This window comes from Salmo salar, chromosome ssa04, assembly GCF_905237065.1.
Source record: "Salmo salar chromosome ssa04, Ssal_v3.1, whole genome shotgun sequence".
NCBI lineage: Eukaryota > Metazoa > Chordata > Actinopteri > Salmoniformes > Salmonidae > Salmo > Salmo salar.
Genome location: NC_059445.1, coordinates 7,030,284 through 7,043,701, shown reverse-complemented (window position 1 = coordinate 7,043,701; position 13,418 = coordinate 7,030,284). Strand labels below are relative to the sequence as shown.

Sequence of the window (13,418 nt, the reverse complement as noted above, 5' to 3'; positions counted from 1 at the left end):
ACCTGATCTGATTAAGAAGAAGTTAACTAGTTATGAGCTCTAGTTAGTTAACTAGTTATGAACTCTAGTTAGTTAACTAGTTATGTGTTCTAGTTCGTTAACTAGTTATGAGCTCTAGTTAGTTAAGTAGTTATGTGTTCTAGTTAGTTAACTAGTTATGAGCTCTAGTTAGTTAACTAGTTATGAACTCTAGTTAGTTAACTAGTTATGTGTTCTAGTTAGTTAACTAGTTATGTGTTCTAGTTAGTTAACTAGTTATGTGTTCTAGTTAGTTAACTAGTTATGAACTATAGTTATTTAACTAGTTATGAGTTCTAGTTAGTTAACTAGCTATGAGCTCTTGTTAGTTAACTAGCTATGAGCTCTAGTTAACTAACTAGTTATGAGCTCCAGTTAGTTGACTAGTTATGAGCTGTAGTTAGTTAAGTAGTTATGAGATCTAGTTATTCATAGGCTATAACTAGGAGCAAGATTTTTTTAAATTAACAAGTCACATGGAAAAACTCCTGGCCTGGTGTTTAGTTTGTTTGCTTTCACTGTATTATTGACTTGACTGTATTTGTTAACCAGCTAGGTGTGGTCACTGACGCGGAGCTAATGCCACTTTATATAATGTTTTCATACCCTACATTACTCATCTCATATGTATATACTGTACTCTATACCATCTACTGCATCTTGCCATCTTGATGTAATGTATCACTAGCCACTTTAAACAATGCCACTTTATATAATGTTTTCATATCCTACATTACTCATCTCATATGTATATACTGTACTCTATACCATCTACTGCAGCTTGCCATCTTGATGTAATGTATCACTAGCCGCTTTATATGTTTTCATACCCTACATTACTCATCTCATATGTAAATACTGTACACTATACCATCTACTGCATCTTGCCTATGCCGTTCGGCCATCACTCATTTATATATTTTTTATGTACACATTCATATTCATTCCTTTACACTTGTGTGTATAAAGTAGTTGTTGTGAAATTGTTAGGTTATATTACGTGTTAGATATTACTGCATAGTCGGAACTAGAAGCACAAGCATTTCACTACACTTGCATTAACACCTGTTAACCATGTGTATGTGACAAATAAATGTGATTTGATTGAGACAGAAAACCGCATGACGAGAGAAATGGAATGGGGCAATCAGAGAAAGAGAGAGAGTACTTATTTCCCTCATTAAAATGCAAATCATTTTATAACATTTTTGACATGTGTTTTTCTGGATTTTTTTTGTTGTTATTCTGTCTCTCACTGTTCAAATAAACCTACCACTAAAATTATAGACTGATCATTTCTTTGTCAGTGGGCAAACGTACAAAATCAGCAGGGGATCATGTACTTTTTTCCCTCACTGTACATTGCTTAATGGGAAACACAAGCACAAGCACAAAGCAAAATGCCGTGCTATCTTGCCCTAAATCGACAGTACACCGTGGCTAACTATTTGGGGGGAAGCAGAGAGCTGTGGGTTGGCAGCGCACTACATTGCTGCCTGCCATAAGATGAGGGACAGTGTCTGACAGACCAACTAACTTGCACATGTCCTCTATGCTTATTGTTATTGTTCAATGTATGGTTAATTTGACCTTTGGATATTGTTGTTACTGTTGTCCCGTTGACAATTTTGATTCTTATTATTTGAATATTGTAAATATCAAAAGTAAGCTTTGGCAATATGTACATTGTTACATCATGCCAATAAAGCAAATTGAATTGAATTGAGAGAGAGAGATAGAAAAAAGGGTGAGAGAGAGAGAGAGGGTGAGAGAGAAAAATAGATATACAGAGAGAGGTAAAGGGAGACAGAAATAGACAAAAGGGAGTGAGAGAGAGACTGAAAAAGAGAGGAAGGAAAGTGATATAGAGAGGGAAACGCAGAGAAAGAGAGGAGAGAGAGGTAAAGGGAGACAGAGAGAGAGAACAGAGGGAGAGGGAAGGAGATATGGATGGATGGAGGGAGTGGTCTGGAGTGCTTTTTAAACAGGAGTTAATGCAGAGGGTTCACTTACTTATAGACAGACAGATGCACATGTGGTATTAAGGCTGAGTCGTGTGTCAGAGATACTGCTTAGATCACACACACACACACACACACACACACACACACACACACACACACACACACACACACACACACACACACACACACACACACACACACACACACACACAGAGAGAGAGAGAATTACGCACACATGCACATACACACACACACACACACACACACACACACACACACACACACACACACACACACACACACACACACACACACACACACAGAGAGAGTGACGCACACATGCACATACACACACACACACACACACACATACACAAACAAACACACATGCATGTTTGATTGATGATTTGGGAATGGTCTGAACCATCTCTAACTCCATCAGTTGGAACATCATTTGAGTGTTTAAATGCTCCAAATGTTAAATACGCAAGTGTATACGCATGGGTATGTGTGTGAGTGTGTGTTGGCACGTGCGTGTGTGACTGTCTGTGTGTGCGAGCATTGTGTGGATTGACAAACAAACAAAACAAACCTGCAAAATAACAATACACAGGAGTATGGAAATGTAAGAGGATTGGGGACAAATCAAGAGCGACAGAAAGCACCGCTGCAACACAGAAAATAAGGGATTAATAGTGACATGTCAGAAAGAGAGAGAGAGAGAGAGAGAGAGAGAGAGAGAGAAAGGAGGGAGGGAGGGACAGGTGACAGAGATGTGAGAGATGCTCCACAGATGACCAACAGTGGCAGATGTACAGGGAGAGATATAGACGGAGTGAATAGAAGAACGAGAGAGTGACAGAGAGAGTGACAGATGAGACAGAAAGACATAGAGGGAACAAACGAACGCGACTGAGAGTGACAGAACGAGTCAGAGAAACACTATATGAGTGATAGAGGAAGTTAGCCTGATATTTGTCTTCATTTGTTTAGAAGAATGAGTGTAGCCGGAAGCATCTTAAACCTGGAAGACATCCCTGAAGGAAGGTTGGAGAAAAAGGTAAGAGTGTGTGTGTGTGTGTGTGTGTGTGTGTGTGTGTGTGTGTGTGTGTGTGTGTGTCATTTATGAAGTAAAGTCATTTAGACACTCCAATCATATCCATCTCCCGCAAAACAAAGCTCAACGCCTTATTTGAAATGCCAAGCCAATGATTCCATTTAAATGGTCATCTCTGTTAGGGTCATATACTGTCATGGAACATTTCCCATAATGCATTCCGTAATCCTTGTTAGACACTGAGTTGTTCTGTGTTTATGTTTAAAGCTAGAATCTTCATCTGAAACAATAACAAAGTGTATTCCCCGCCCCTGTTTCGCTAAAAAGCTAAGGGATGGGTCTGGAAAAATGTAACCACTCTCAAATTCATAGACAGAGCCATGGATGCAGGGGACTGACAATTCATAACATAATAATTACAGATTTAACCATGTTTTGAGGCTGTTTGTTTACATTTACATTGTTGAAAAACAGAGTAAACAAGCTTACTTTGGGTTCTGATGGGGTACGTCAGTTGAACTCAGCTCATGAGGCATTTCTAAGTCATATTCTTCAACAATCACTGGGTATAAAGTATATCATTACTTTATACATCCCAAAATGTACGTAGAAACTAAGGATTCTATCTTTAAGATTAAAAAACATGCGCTATCCTGTTTTAATGCATGAAATAACTTAGCAACTTCTAGTACAGTAGTATAGTGTCTTATTGTGAGTCTTCTAGTACAGTAGTATAGTGTCTTATTGTGAGTCTTCTAGTACAGTAGTATAGTGTCTTATTGTGAGTCTTCTAGTACAGTAGTATAGTGTCCTATTGTGAGTCTTCTAGTACAGTAGTATAGTGTCCTATTGAGTCTTCTAGTACAGTAGTATAGTGTCTTATTGTGAGTCTTCTAGTACAATAGTATAGTGTCCTATTGTGAGTCTTCTAGTACAGTAGTATAGTGTCCTATTGAGTCTTCTAGTACAGTAGTATAGTGTCTTATTGTGAGTCTTCTAGTACAGTAGTATAGTGCCCTATTGTGAGTATTCTAGTACAGTAGTATAGTGTCCTATTGTGAGTCTTCTAGTACAGTAGTATAGTGCCCTATTGAGTCTTCTAGTACAGTAGTATAGTGTCTTATTGTGAGTCTTCTAGTACAGTAGTATAGTGCCCTATTGAGTCTTCTAGTACAGTAGTATAGTGCCCTATTGAGTCTTCTAGTACAGTAGTATAGTGTCTTATTGTGAGTCTTCTAGTACAGTAGTATAGTGCCCTATTGTGAGTCTTCTAGTACAGTAGTATAGTGCCCTATTGTGAGTCTTCTAGTACAGTAGTATAGTGCCCTATTGAGTCTTTTAGTACAGTAGTATAGTGTCTTATTGTGAGTCTTCTAGTACAGTAGTATAGTGTCTTATTGTGAGTCTTCTAGTACAGTAGTATAGTGTCTTATTGTGAGTCTTCTAGTACAGTAGTATAGTGTCCTATTGTGAGTCTTCTAGTACAGTAGTATAGTGTCCTATTGAGTCTTCTAGTACAGTAGTATAGTGTCTTATTGTGAGTCTTCTAGTACAGTAGTATAGTGTCCTATTGTGAGTCTTCTAGTACAGTAGTATAGTGTCCTATTGAGTCTTCTAGTACAGTAGTATAGTGTCTTATTGTGAGTCTTCTAGTACAGTAGTATAGTGCCCTATTGTGAGTATTCTAGTACAGTAGTATAGTGCCCTACTGAGTCTTCTAGTACAGTAGTATAGTGCCCTATTGAGTCTTCTAGTACAGTAGTATAGTGTCTTATTGTGAGTCTTCTAGTACAGTAGTATAGTGCCCTATTGTGAGTCTTCTAGTACAGTAGTATAGTGCCCTATTGTGAGTCTTCTAGTACAGTAGTATAGTGCCCTATTGTGATTCTTCACTCACACCTACTACATAACTGGAGGCTATATACTTTTCTGTATCAGAACATACAGTTTGGGTCCTGTATCAGAACATCAGTTAACTCTCTGTTTGGGTCATTTCTGTCTCTGTCTGTCTCTGTCTGTCTCTGTCTGTCTCTGTCTGTCTCTGTCTGTCTCTGTCTCTGTCAGGGCTCCATCAAGAAGAAGATAGAGAAGTTGAGGAGATGGAGCTCCTGCAGCATAAAGAGACCTTCTAAGAAGACTAAGACCAGAAGCCTGTCCACCGCTACAGAGGCACCAGAGGAGACCTGGGGGCTCAAGACCCCCGAGAGGAGGAGGCTCAAACCCATCATCGCCTCCGTCTTCGGACAGGTAAAATACTGGGACAGGTGGAGTGACTCAACTGTTGGAGTCTTTACCTGGGGAGTCTTTACCTGGGGAGTCCTTACCTGGGGGAGTCCTTACCTACAGACGTCCTTACCTGGGGGAGTCCTTACCTGGGGGAGCCCTTACTTGGGGGAGTCCTTACCTGGGGGAGTCCTTACCTACAGACGCCCTTACCTGGGGGAGTTCCTACCTGGGGGAGTCCATACCTGGGGGAGTCTTTACCTGGGGGAGTCTTTACCTGGGGGAGTTCTTACATGGGGGAGTTCTTACCTGGGGGAGTCCTTACCTGGGGGAGTCCTTACCTGGGGGAGTCCTTACCTGGGGGAGTCCTTACCTACAGATGTCCTTACCTGCGAGAGTCCTTACTTGGGGGAGTTCATACCTGGGGGAGTCCTTACCTGGGGGAGTCCTTACCTGGGGGAGTCCTTACCTGGGGGAGTCTTTACCTGGGGGAGTCCTTACCTGGGGGAGTCTTTACCTGGGGGAATCCTTACCTGGGGGAGTCTTTACCTGGGGGAGTCCTTACCTACAGACATCCTTACCTGAGGAAGTCCTTACCTGGGGGAGTCCTTACCTGGGGGAATCCTTACCTGGGGGAGTCTTTATCTGGGGGAATCCGTACCCGGGGGAGTCTACCTGAGGGAGTGCTAGCCTGGCAGTGTACTTGTCAAGGCATTTACTTGTAGGTCACTTGACTTGTGAGAGTCCATATACTTCTGGGACATCTTAACTGTTGGTCTGTCTCTGTACCTTTGGGTCTCTTTACTTGTGACTTCTTTCATTCTGGTTTCATGTGGTCGTATAGAAAGTAGTTGAAGCACTCTGTTGTTATACAATTAAATGAGAGAAGACACTCACACACAAATAACAATTGTTTAGTCTGTTCAAACACTTTTCCTGGGTATACAGTGGGGGGAAAAGCATTTGATCCCCTGCTGATTTTGTACGTTTGCCCACTTACAAATAAATTATCAGTCTATAATTTTAATGGTAGGTTTATTTGAGCAGTGAGAGACAGAATAACAACAAAAAAATCCAGAAAACGCATGTCAAAAATGTTATCAAATGATTTGCATTTTAATGAGGGAAAAAAGTATTTGACCCCTCTGCAAAACATGACTTAGTGCTTGGTGGCAAAACCCTTGTTGGCAATCACAGAGGTCAGACGTTTCTTGTAGTTGGCCACCAGGTTTGCACACATCTCAGGAGGGATTTTGTCCCACTCCTCTTTGCAGATCTTCTCCAAGTCATTAAGGTTTCGAGGCTGACGTTTGGCAACTCGAACCTTCAGCTCCCTCCATAGATGTTCTATGGGATTAAGGTCTGGAGACTGGCTAGGCCACTCCAGGACCTTAATGTGCTTCTTCTTGAGCCACTTGAGCCACTGGCCGTGTGTTTTGCGTCATTGTCATGCTGGAATTCCCATTCATGACCCATTTTCAATGCCCTGGCTGAGGGAAGGAGGTTCTCACCCAAGATTTGACGGTACATGGCCCCGTCCATCGTCCCTTTGATGCGGTGAAGTTGTCCTGTCCCCTTAGCAGAAAAACACCCCCAAAGCATAATGTTTCCACCTCCATGTTTGACGGTGGAGATGGTGTTCTTGGTGTCATAGGCAACATTCCTCCTCCTCCAAACACGGCGAGTTGAGTTGATGCCAAAGAGCTCCATTTTGCTCTCATCTGACCACAACACTTTCACCAGTTGTCCTCTGCGTCATTCAGATGTTCATTGGCAAATGAACATCTGAATGAACATCAGACGGGCATGTATATGTATTCTTGAGCAGGGGACCTTGCGGGCGCTGCAGGATTTCAGTCCTTCACGGCGTAGTGTGTTACCAATTGTTTTCTTGGTGACTATGGCCCCAGCTGCCTTGAGATCATTGACAAGATCCTCCTGTGTAGTTCTGGGCTGATTCCTCACCGTTCTCATAATTATTGCAACTCCACGAGGTGAGATCTTGCATGGAGCCCCAGGCCGAGGGATATTGACAGTTCTTTTGTGTTTCTTCCATTTGCAAATAATCGCACCAAATGTTGTCACCTTCTCACCAAGCTGCTTGGCGATGGTCTTGTAGCCCATTCCAGCCTTGTGTAGGTCTACAATCTTGTCCCTGACATCTTTGGAGAGCTCATTGGTCTTGGCCATGGTGGAGAGTTTGGAATCTGATTGATTGCTTCTGTGGACAGGTGTCTTTTTTACAGGTAACAAGCTGCGGTTAGGAGCACTCCCTTTAAGAGTGTGCTCCTAATCTCAGCTCGTTACCTGTATAAAAGACACCTGGGAGCCAGAAATCTTTCTGATTGAGAGGGGGTCAAATACTTATTTCCCTCATTAAAATGCAAATCAATTTATAACATTTTTGACATGCGTTTTTCTGGATATTTTTGTTGTTATTCTGTCTCTCACTGTTCAAATGAACCTACCATTAAAATTATAGACTGATCCTTTCTTTGTCAGTGGGCAAACGTACAAAATCAGCAGGGGATCAAATACTTTTTACCCCACTGTAGTTCCCAGATGTGGAGTACCTTCACCAAGACCAGAGAGAGAGAAAGACCCAGAATCTAAGAGAGAAAGATAATGAAAGAAAGAGTGTGTGAGAGAGAGAGAGAGAGAGAGAGAGAGAGAGAGAGAGAGAGAGAGAGAGAGAGAGAGAGAGAGAGAGAGAGAGAGAGAGAGGAGAGAGAGAGAGAGAGAGAGAGGTAAAGGGAGACAGATATTAAAAAATGGAGTGAGAGAGAGAATGAATAGAGAGGGAGGAGAGCGATATAGAGATGGGGAAATAAAGAGAAAGAGAAGAGACAGAATGAATGTCAGTGTCACTGACCCATTGTTCCCTGGGCCCAGTTTTTCTGCAGGATTAAATGCGTTGAAAAATTATGAATAGAACAGGCATCCCCATTGAAGTCAATGATATGACCGTTCTATTAATTCTATTTTAATCCTATCAGTGACCTCTTGTTCTCAGGGCATAATGAGTCCGACAAAAGTAATCACCCCAGAGTTGGGATGCTGCTAAATCAGACCTAATCAAATGCTCTCTGCACCCAACTGCCAGATTGGGAAAAAGCTGCCTCAATAAAAATTCTGATTATGACACCAGGGTTGACCTTACGTAAGGAAGTGTAGTTATCTTATGTAAGCACTGTTCTTAGGGTTTATAGACAGAGGAAGCAGAATAGTGTTTATATACACGGGGAACAGTATAGTGTTTATAGAGGAAGAAGTATAGTGTTTATAGACAGAGGGAGCTGTATAGTGTTTAAAGAGGAAGCAGTATAGTGTTTATAGAGGAAGGAAGCACTACAGTGTTTATAGACAGAGGAAGCAGTATAGTGTTAATAGAGGAAGCAGAATAGTGTTTATAAAGAAACCAGTATAGCGTTTATAGAGGAAGCAGTATAGTGTTTATAGACAAAGGAAGCAGTATAGAGTTTATAGAGGAAGCAGTATAGTGTTTATAAAGAAAGCAGTATGGTGTTTATAGACAGAGGAAGCAGTAGAGAGTTTATAGAGGAAGCAGTACAGTGTTTATAGACAGAGAAAGCAGTATTGTGTATATAGACAGATAAGGCAGTATAGTGTGTATAGACAGAGGAAGCAGTATAGTGTTTTTAGACACTTGAAGCGGTATACTGTTTATAGAGGAAGCAGCATAGTGTTCATAGACAGAGGAAGATGTATTGTGTAGTGTTTATAGACAAAGCGTTTTACTCTTTGTAGACAGAGCAAGCAGTATAGTGTTTATATAGGAGGAGTATAGTGTTTATAGAGAAAGCAATATAGTGTTTTTATAGGAAGCAGTATAGTGTTAACAGAGAAAGCAGTATCGTGTTTATAGAGAAAGTAGTATAGTGTTTATAGAGAAAGTAGTATAGTGTTTATAGAGAAAGTAGTATAGTGTTTATAGAGAAAGCAGTATAGTGTTTATAGACAGAGGAAGCAGCATAGTGTTTATATAGGAGGAGTATAGTGTTTATAGAGGAAGCAGAATAGTTTTTATATAGGAAGGAGTATAATGTTTTTAGAGGAAGCAGTATGGCGTTTACAGAGAAAGCAGTATAGTGTTTATAGAGAAAGTAGTATAGTGTTTATAGAGAAAGCAGTATAGTGTTTATAGACAGAGGAAGCAGCATAGTGTTTATATAGGAGGAGTATAGTGTTTATAGAGGAAGCAGAATAGTTTTTATATAGGAAGGAGTATAGTGTTTTTAGAGGAAGCAGTATGGCGTTTACAGAGAAAGCAGTATAGTGTTTATAGAGAAAGCGATATAGTGTTTATAGAGAAAGCAGTACAGTGTTTATAGATAAAGCAGTAAATTGTTTATAGAGAAAACAGTAGTGTTTATAGATAGAGAAAGCAGTGTAGTGTTTATAGAGAAAGCAGTATAGTGTTTATAGACAGAGGAAGCAGTATGGTGTTTATAGAGAAGCAGTATCGTGTTTATAGAGAAGCAGTATAGTGTTTATAGAGAAGCAGTATCGTGTTTATAGAGAAGCAGTATAGTGTTTATAGAAAAAGCAGTATAGTGTTTATAGACAGTGAAAGCAGTATAGTGTTTGCAGACAGAGGAAGCAGTATAGTGTTTATAGAGAAGCAGTATAGTGTTTATAGAAAAAGCACTATAGTGTTTATAGACAGAGGAAGCAGTATAGTGTTTATAGAGAAGCAGTATAGTGTTTATAGAAAAAGCAGTATAGTGTTTATAAAAAAAGCAGTATAGTGTGTATAGACAGAGGAAGCCGTATAGTGTTTATAGACAGAGGATGCAGTATAGTGTTTCCAGACAGAGGAAGCTTTATTGTGTTAACAGACAGAGAAAGCAGTATAGTGTTTGCAGACAGAGGAAGCAGTATAGTGTTTATAGAGGAAGCTGTATAGTGTTTATAGACAGAGGAAGCAGTATAGTGTTTATTGAGAAAGCAGCAGAGAAGCATAGACAGTAGGTTTGATTGTTCTTTCTGTTTAAATCGCTGTTCATCAGCCGTTCATGTTAACACACCATACACTGAGAAACAACAGATTACATGGTGCTGGAGGAAATAAACCATAATGCTTTGACCATGAAAAAAAGCTTAGAATAAAACACAATGCCAATGTTCAATAAAGGAAGTACATTTTTACATTTTAGTCATTTAGCAGTCATTTATCCATACATTTCATACAATTCTTTTTATTTATTTATTTATTTATTTAATTTTTTTCCCATACTGGTCCCCCGTGGGAAGCGAACCCACAACCCTGGCGTTGCAAACACCATGCTCTACCAACTGAGCCACACGGGACCAAGTAAGGAAGAAACCAGGATATAGTATGATGCTCTTCAGCTCTTTATGTTCAAACTCCAGTTTGGAGTCCCCTGATCTGTTATAGAATGAATGAAGATGAATGGACAGACACCTGAAGTAGATGGAACAGAAGATGAGATGAATGCGAGACACTGGGAGAGAGAGAGGAGAGAGAGAGAAAGAAAGAAATAGAGAGAGGAGAGCGAAATAAAGAAATAGAGAAATGGTGAGAGAGAGAGGAGAGAGAGCGAGAGAATGAGAGAAAGGGGGAGAGAGAGCGAGAGGGAGAGAGAGAGAGAGAGAGAGAGAGAGAGAGAGAGAGAGAGAGAGAGAGAGTGGGAGAATAGTCATGTTCTTTATCTAGCATGTCCACAGATGTTCTACTGACTCATTTGACTCCAACTACAATACCATTATCAATATGTTACTACATTTACATGACAACATAAGACTACCCATATATCATCAGGAGTCATGTAGAGAATAAACAGGGTTCTCACTGAGTCACTGTAGTTATTTAACACTTCCAGATCTAATAGGGTGACACACAAGTAAACAGAGAGAGAGAGAGAGAGAGATGGACAGTTGTCATTCAGAGAGCGAGAGAGAGATGGACAGTTGTCATTCAGAGAGAGAGAGAGATGGACAGTTGTCATTCAGAGAGAGAGAGAGAGAGATGGACAGTTGTCATTCAGAGAGACTTTGAAGGAGATCCCATAGGGCTCTGGTCAAAAGTAGTGCACTACGTAGGGAATAGGGTGCCATTTGGGACGCAGATGGGTCAGTATAGATTTACAGCAACAACAAAACAAAAAAAACATTTCAAAACATGATTTCAGAAAAGGGTGATTTCTATCTTTCATTCTTCCATTCTGCCTGTTGCTCTGCAAGTCATTGATCTCCATGGCAACAGAGATATTGACAGAAGGACAAAAACAGGAAAAATGGACAGAAAAGCTTTACATTGACATTTTAGCCATTTAGTATACGCTCTTATCCATAGACTTAAAGGAGCAATTAGGGTTAAGTGCCTTGCTCATGGGCACATCAGCTGATTTTCCACCTAGTTGGCTCTGGGATTCAAACACTCTCAACCTCTAGGCTACCTGCTGCCCTGCGGTGAGGGAAAGGTGAGAAAGGGAGGATAGATTGATTGGGAAACATTGAGAGGGATGGAGGGATGGAGGGAGAGTTATGGTGGTGAAATTAAACCACTCAGAGGATAAAATGATCCCTTTACAGACAGATTCACTCTCAGCTGAGACTAGGAGACGGTTAAAGACTAGTCTTAGGACCTAGCATAGGAAAAACTACAGGAAATAGTTCAAAATAACACTTAGGAAAAACTACAGGAAAAGTAACATTAAGGAAGGAGATGGTTAAAATCATTAAGAGTCGATTGACACACTTGTCTGTTTAAGCTAGAGATATCTAACACAATGGGGTTCTCTGTTTTGCTGTAAGACCCGGGACGGGACTCGTCTGAAGGTGACCTGAAGGTAACCCAGTACCGGTTCAGAACATGAATGGAAGCATGGAAGTAACACAAAAAAGGAGATAAATATGTCTCCAAAAAAGAAATATATATATAAAATATTTCCTGAGCTTTCTTCTGTCTCATAGATACTAGACAGACACTTCAAAACGTTCTGATTTATTTTTGGACTGTTTGTTTTGCCTTTTTATGAATGTGTTAATTAATTTGTTTCTCTGGGCTATAGTAGTAAAGGCCAAATTCCATAGCTGTGGGAAGTAAGGGTGCTGAAGGTGCTGTAAAAATAAGATAAATCATATATATATATATATATATATATAGAGAGAGAGAGAGAGAGAGAGAGAGAGAGAGAGAGACAGACAGACAGTTCAAACAAGCTGAGCTGATCTGACATCGTCGTTTGACAACTGTCATACAGAATATAAGTGATTATCTCTCTCTATTTCTCTATCCCTCCCTCATTCTCTCTCACTGTCTTTCTATCCCTCTGTTTCTCTCTGGTCTCTCTCTCCTATCATGTCTATCCCTCTGTTTCTCTCGGGTCTCTCTCTCCTATCATGTCTATCCCTCTGTTTCTCTCGGGTCTTTCTCTCCTTCTGTCATTGTGGCCCTATTGTAATCCATTCCAATCATTCTAGAACATACCAGACAACCCAAATCTCATATACTGTAGATGAAGGAAACACAATCACACTACACACCACACACTACACACTACAGGTCTACAGGTCTACAGAGAATTGTGGAGAAAGTGGGAGTATCAATGGGAAATATGGAACAATCCAGTGAGAGAGAGAGAGAGAGAGAGAGAGAGAGAGAGAGAGAGAGAGAGAGAGAGAGAGAGAGAGAGAGAGAGAGAGAGGAGTGAGTGTGTGAGAGAGAGAGAGAGAGGGAGAGAGAAATAGAGAGAGAGAAATAGAGAGAGAGAAATAGAGAGAGTGAGAAATAGAGAGAGCGAGAGGGAGAGAGAAATAGAGAGAAATAGAGAGAGTGAGAAATAGAGAGAGTGAGAAATAGAGAGGGCGAGTGAGACGGAGATAGAAGAGATAAGAGAGAGAAAGACAGGAAGAGGGGCCAAATTGTTAAAAAGTAACATAGACTAGATCAGGGGTACGTAACCCTGTACCAGGAGTACCACAGGAGCTGCAGGTTTTGTTCCAACTGGGCTCCACACCTGGCCAACTGAGCTAATTGATCAATTCAGTGATTGCCTAAATTCAACACAAATAAATACATAACCTAGACATGTACAATATCAGGAAAACACATCACTGTTGTGCTAGAGCTTCCATCCACAATGGACATCTTTCACATCATCTACATGTAA

At 40.5% G+C, this 13,418-nt stretch overlaps 1 protein-coding gene across 1 annotated transcript in view; it reads left to right on the top strand.

The window, feature by feature from the left end:
* The first annotated feature begins 2,767 nt into the window (after positions 1–2,767).
* The window catches only part of LOC106610537 (calcium-binding protein 2-like), a 33,896-nt gene continuing 23,245 nt past the window's right edge, over positions 2,768–13,418 (top strand). The window contains exons 1-2 of the mRNA XM_045717637.1: positions 2,768–3,042; positions 5,104–5,286. Of these exons, the coding sequence (XP_045573593.1) occupies positions 2,980–3,042; positions 5,104–5,286 (246 nt within the window). The 5' untranslated portion in view covers positions 2,768–2,979. The remainder of the gene's footprint in view (positions 3,043–5,103; positions 5,287–13,418) is intronic.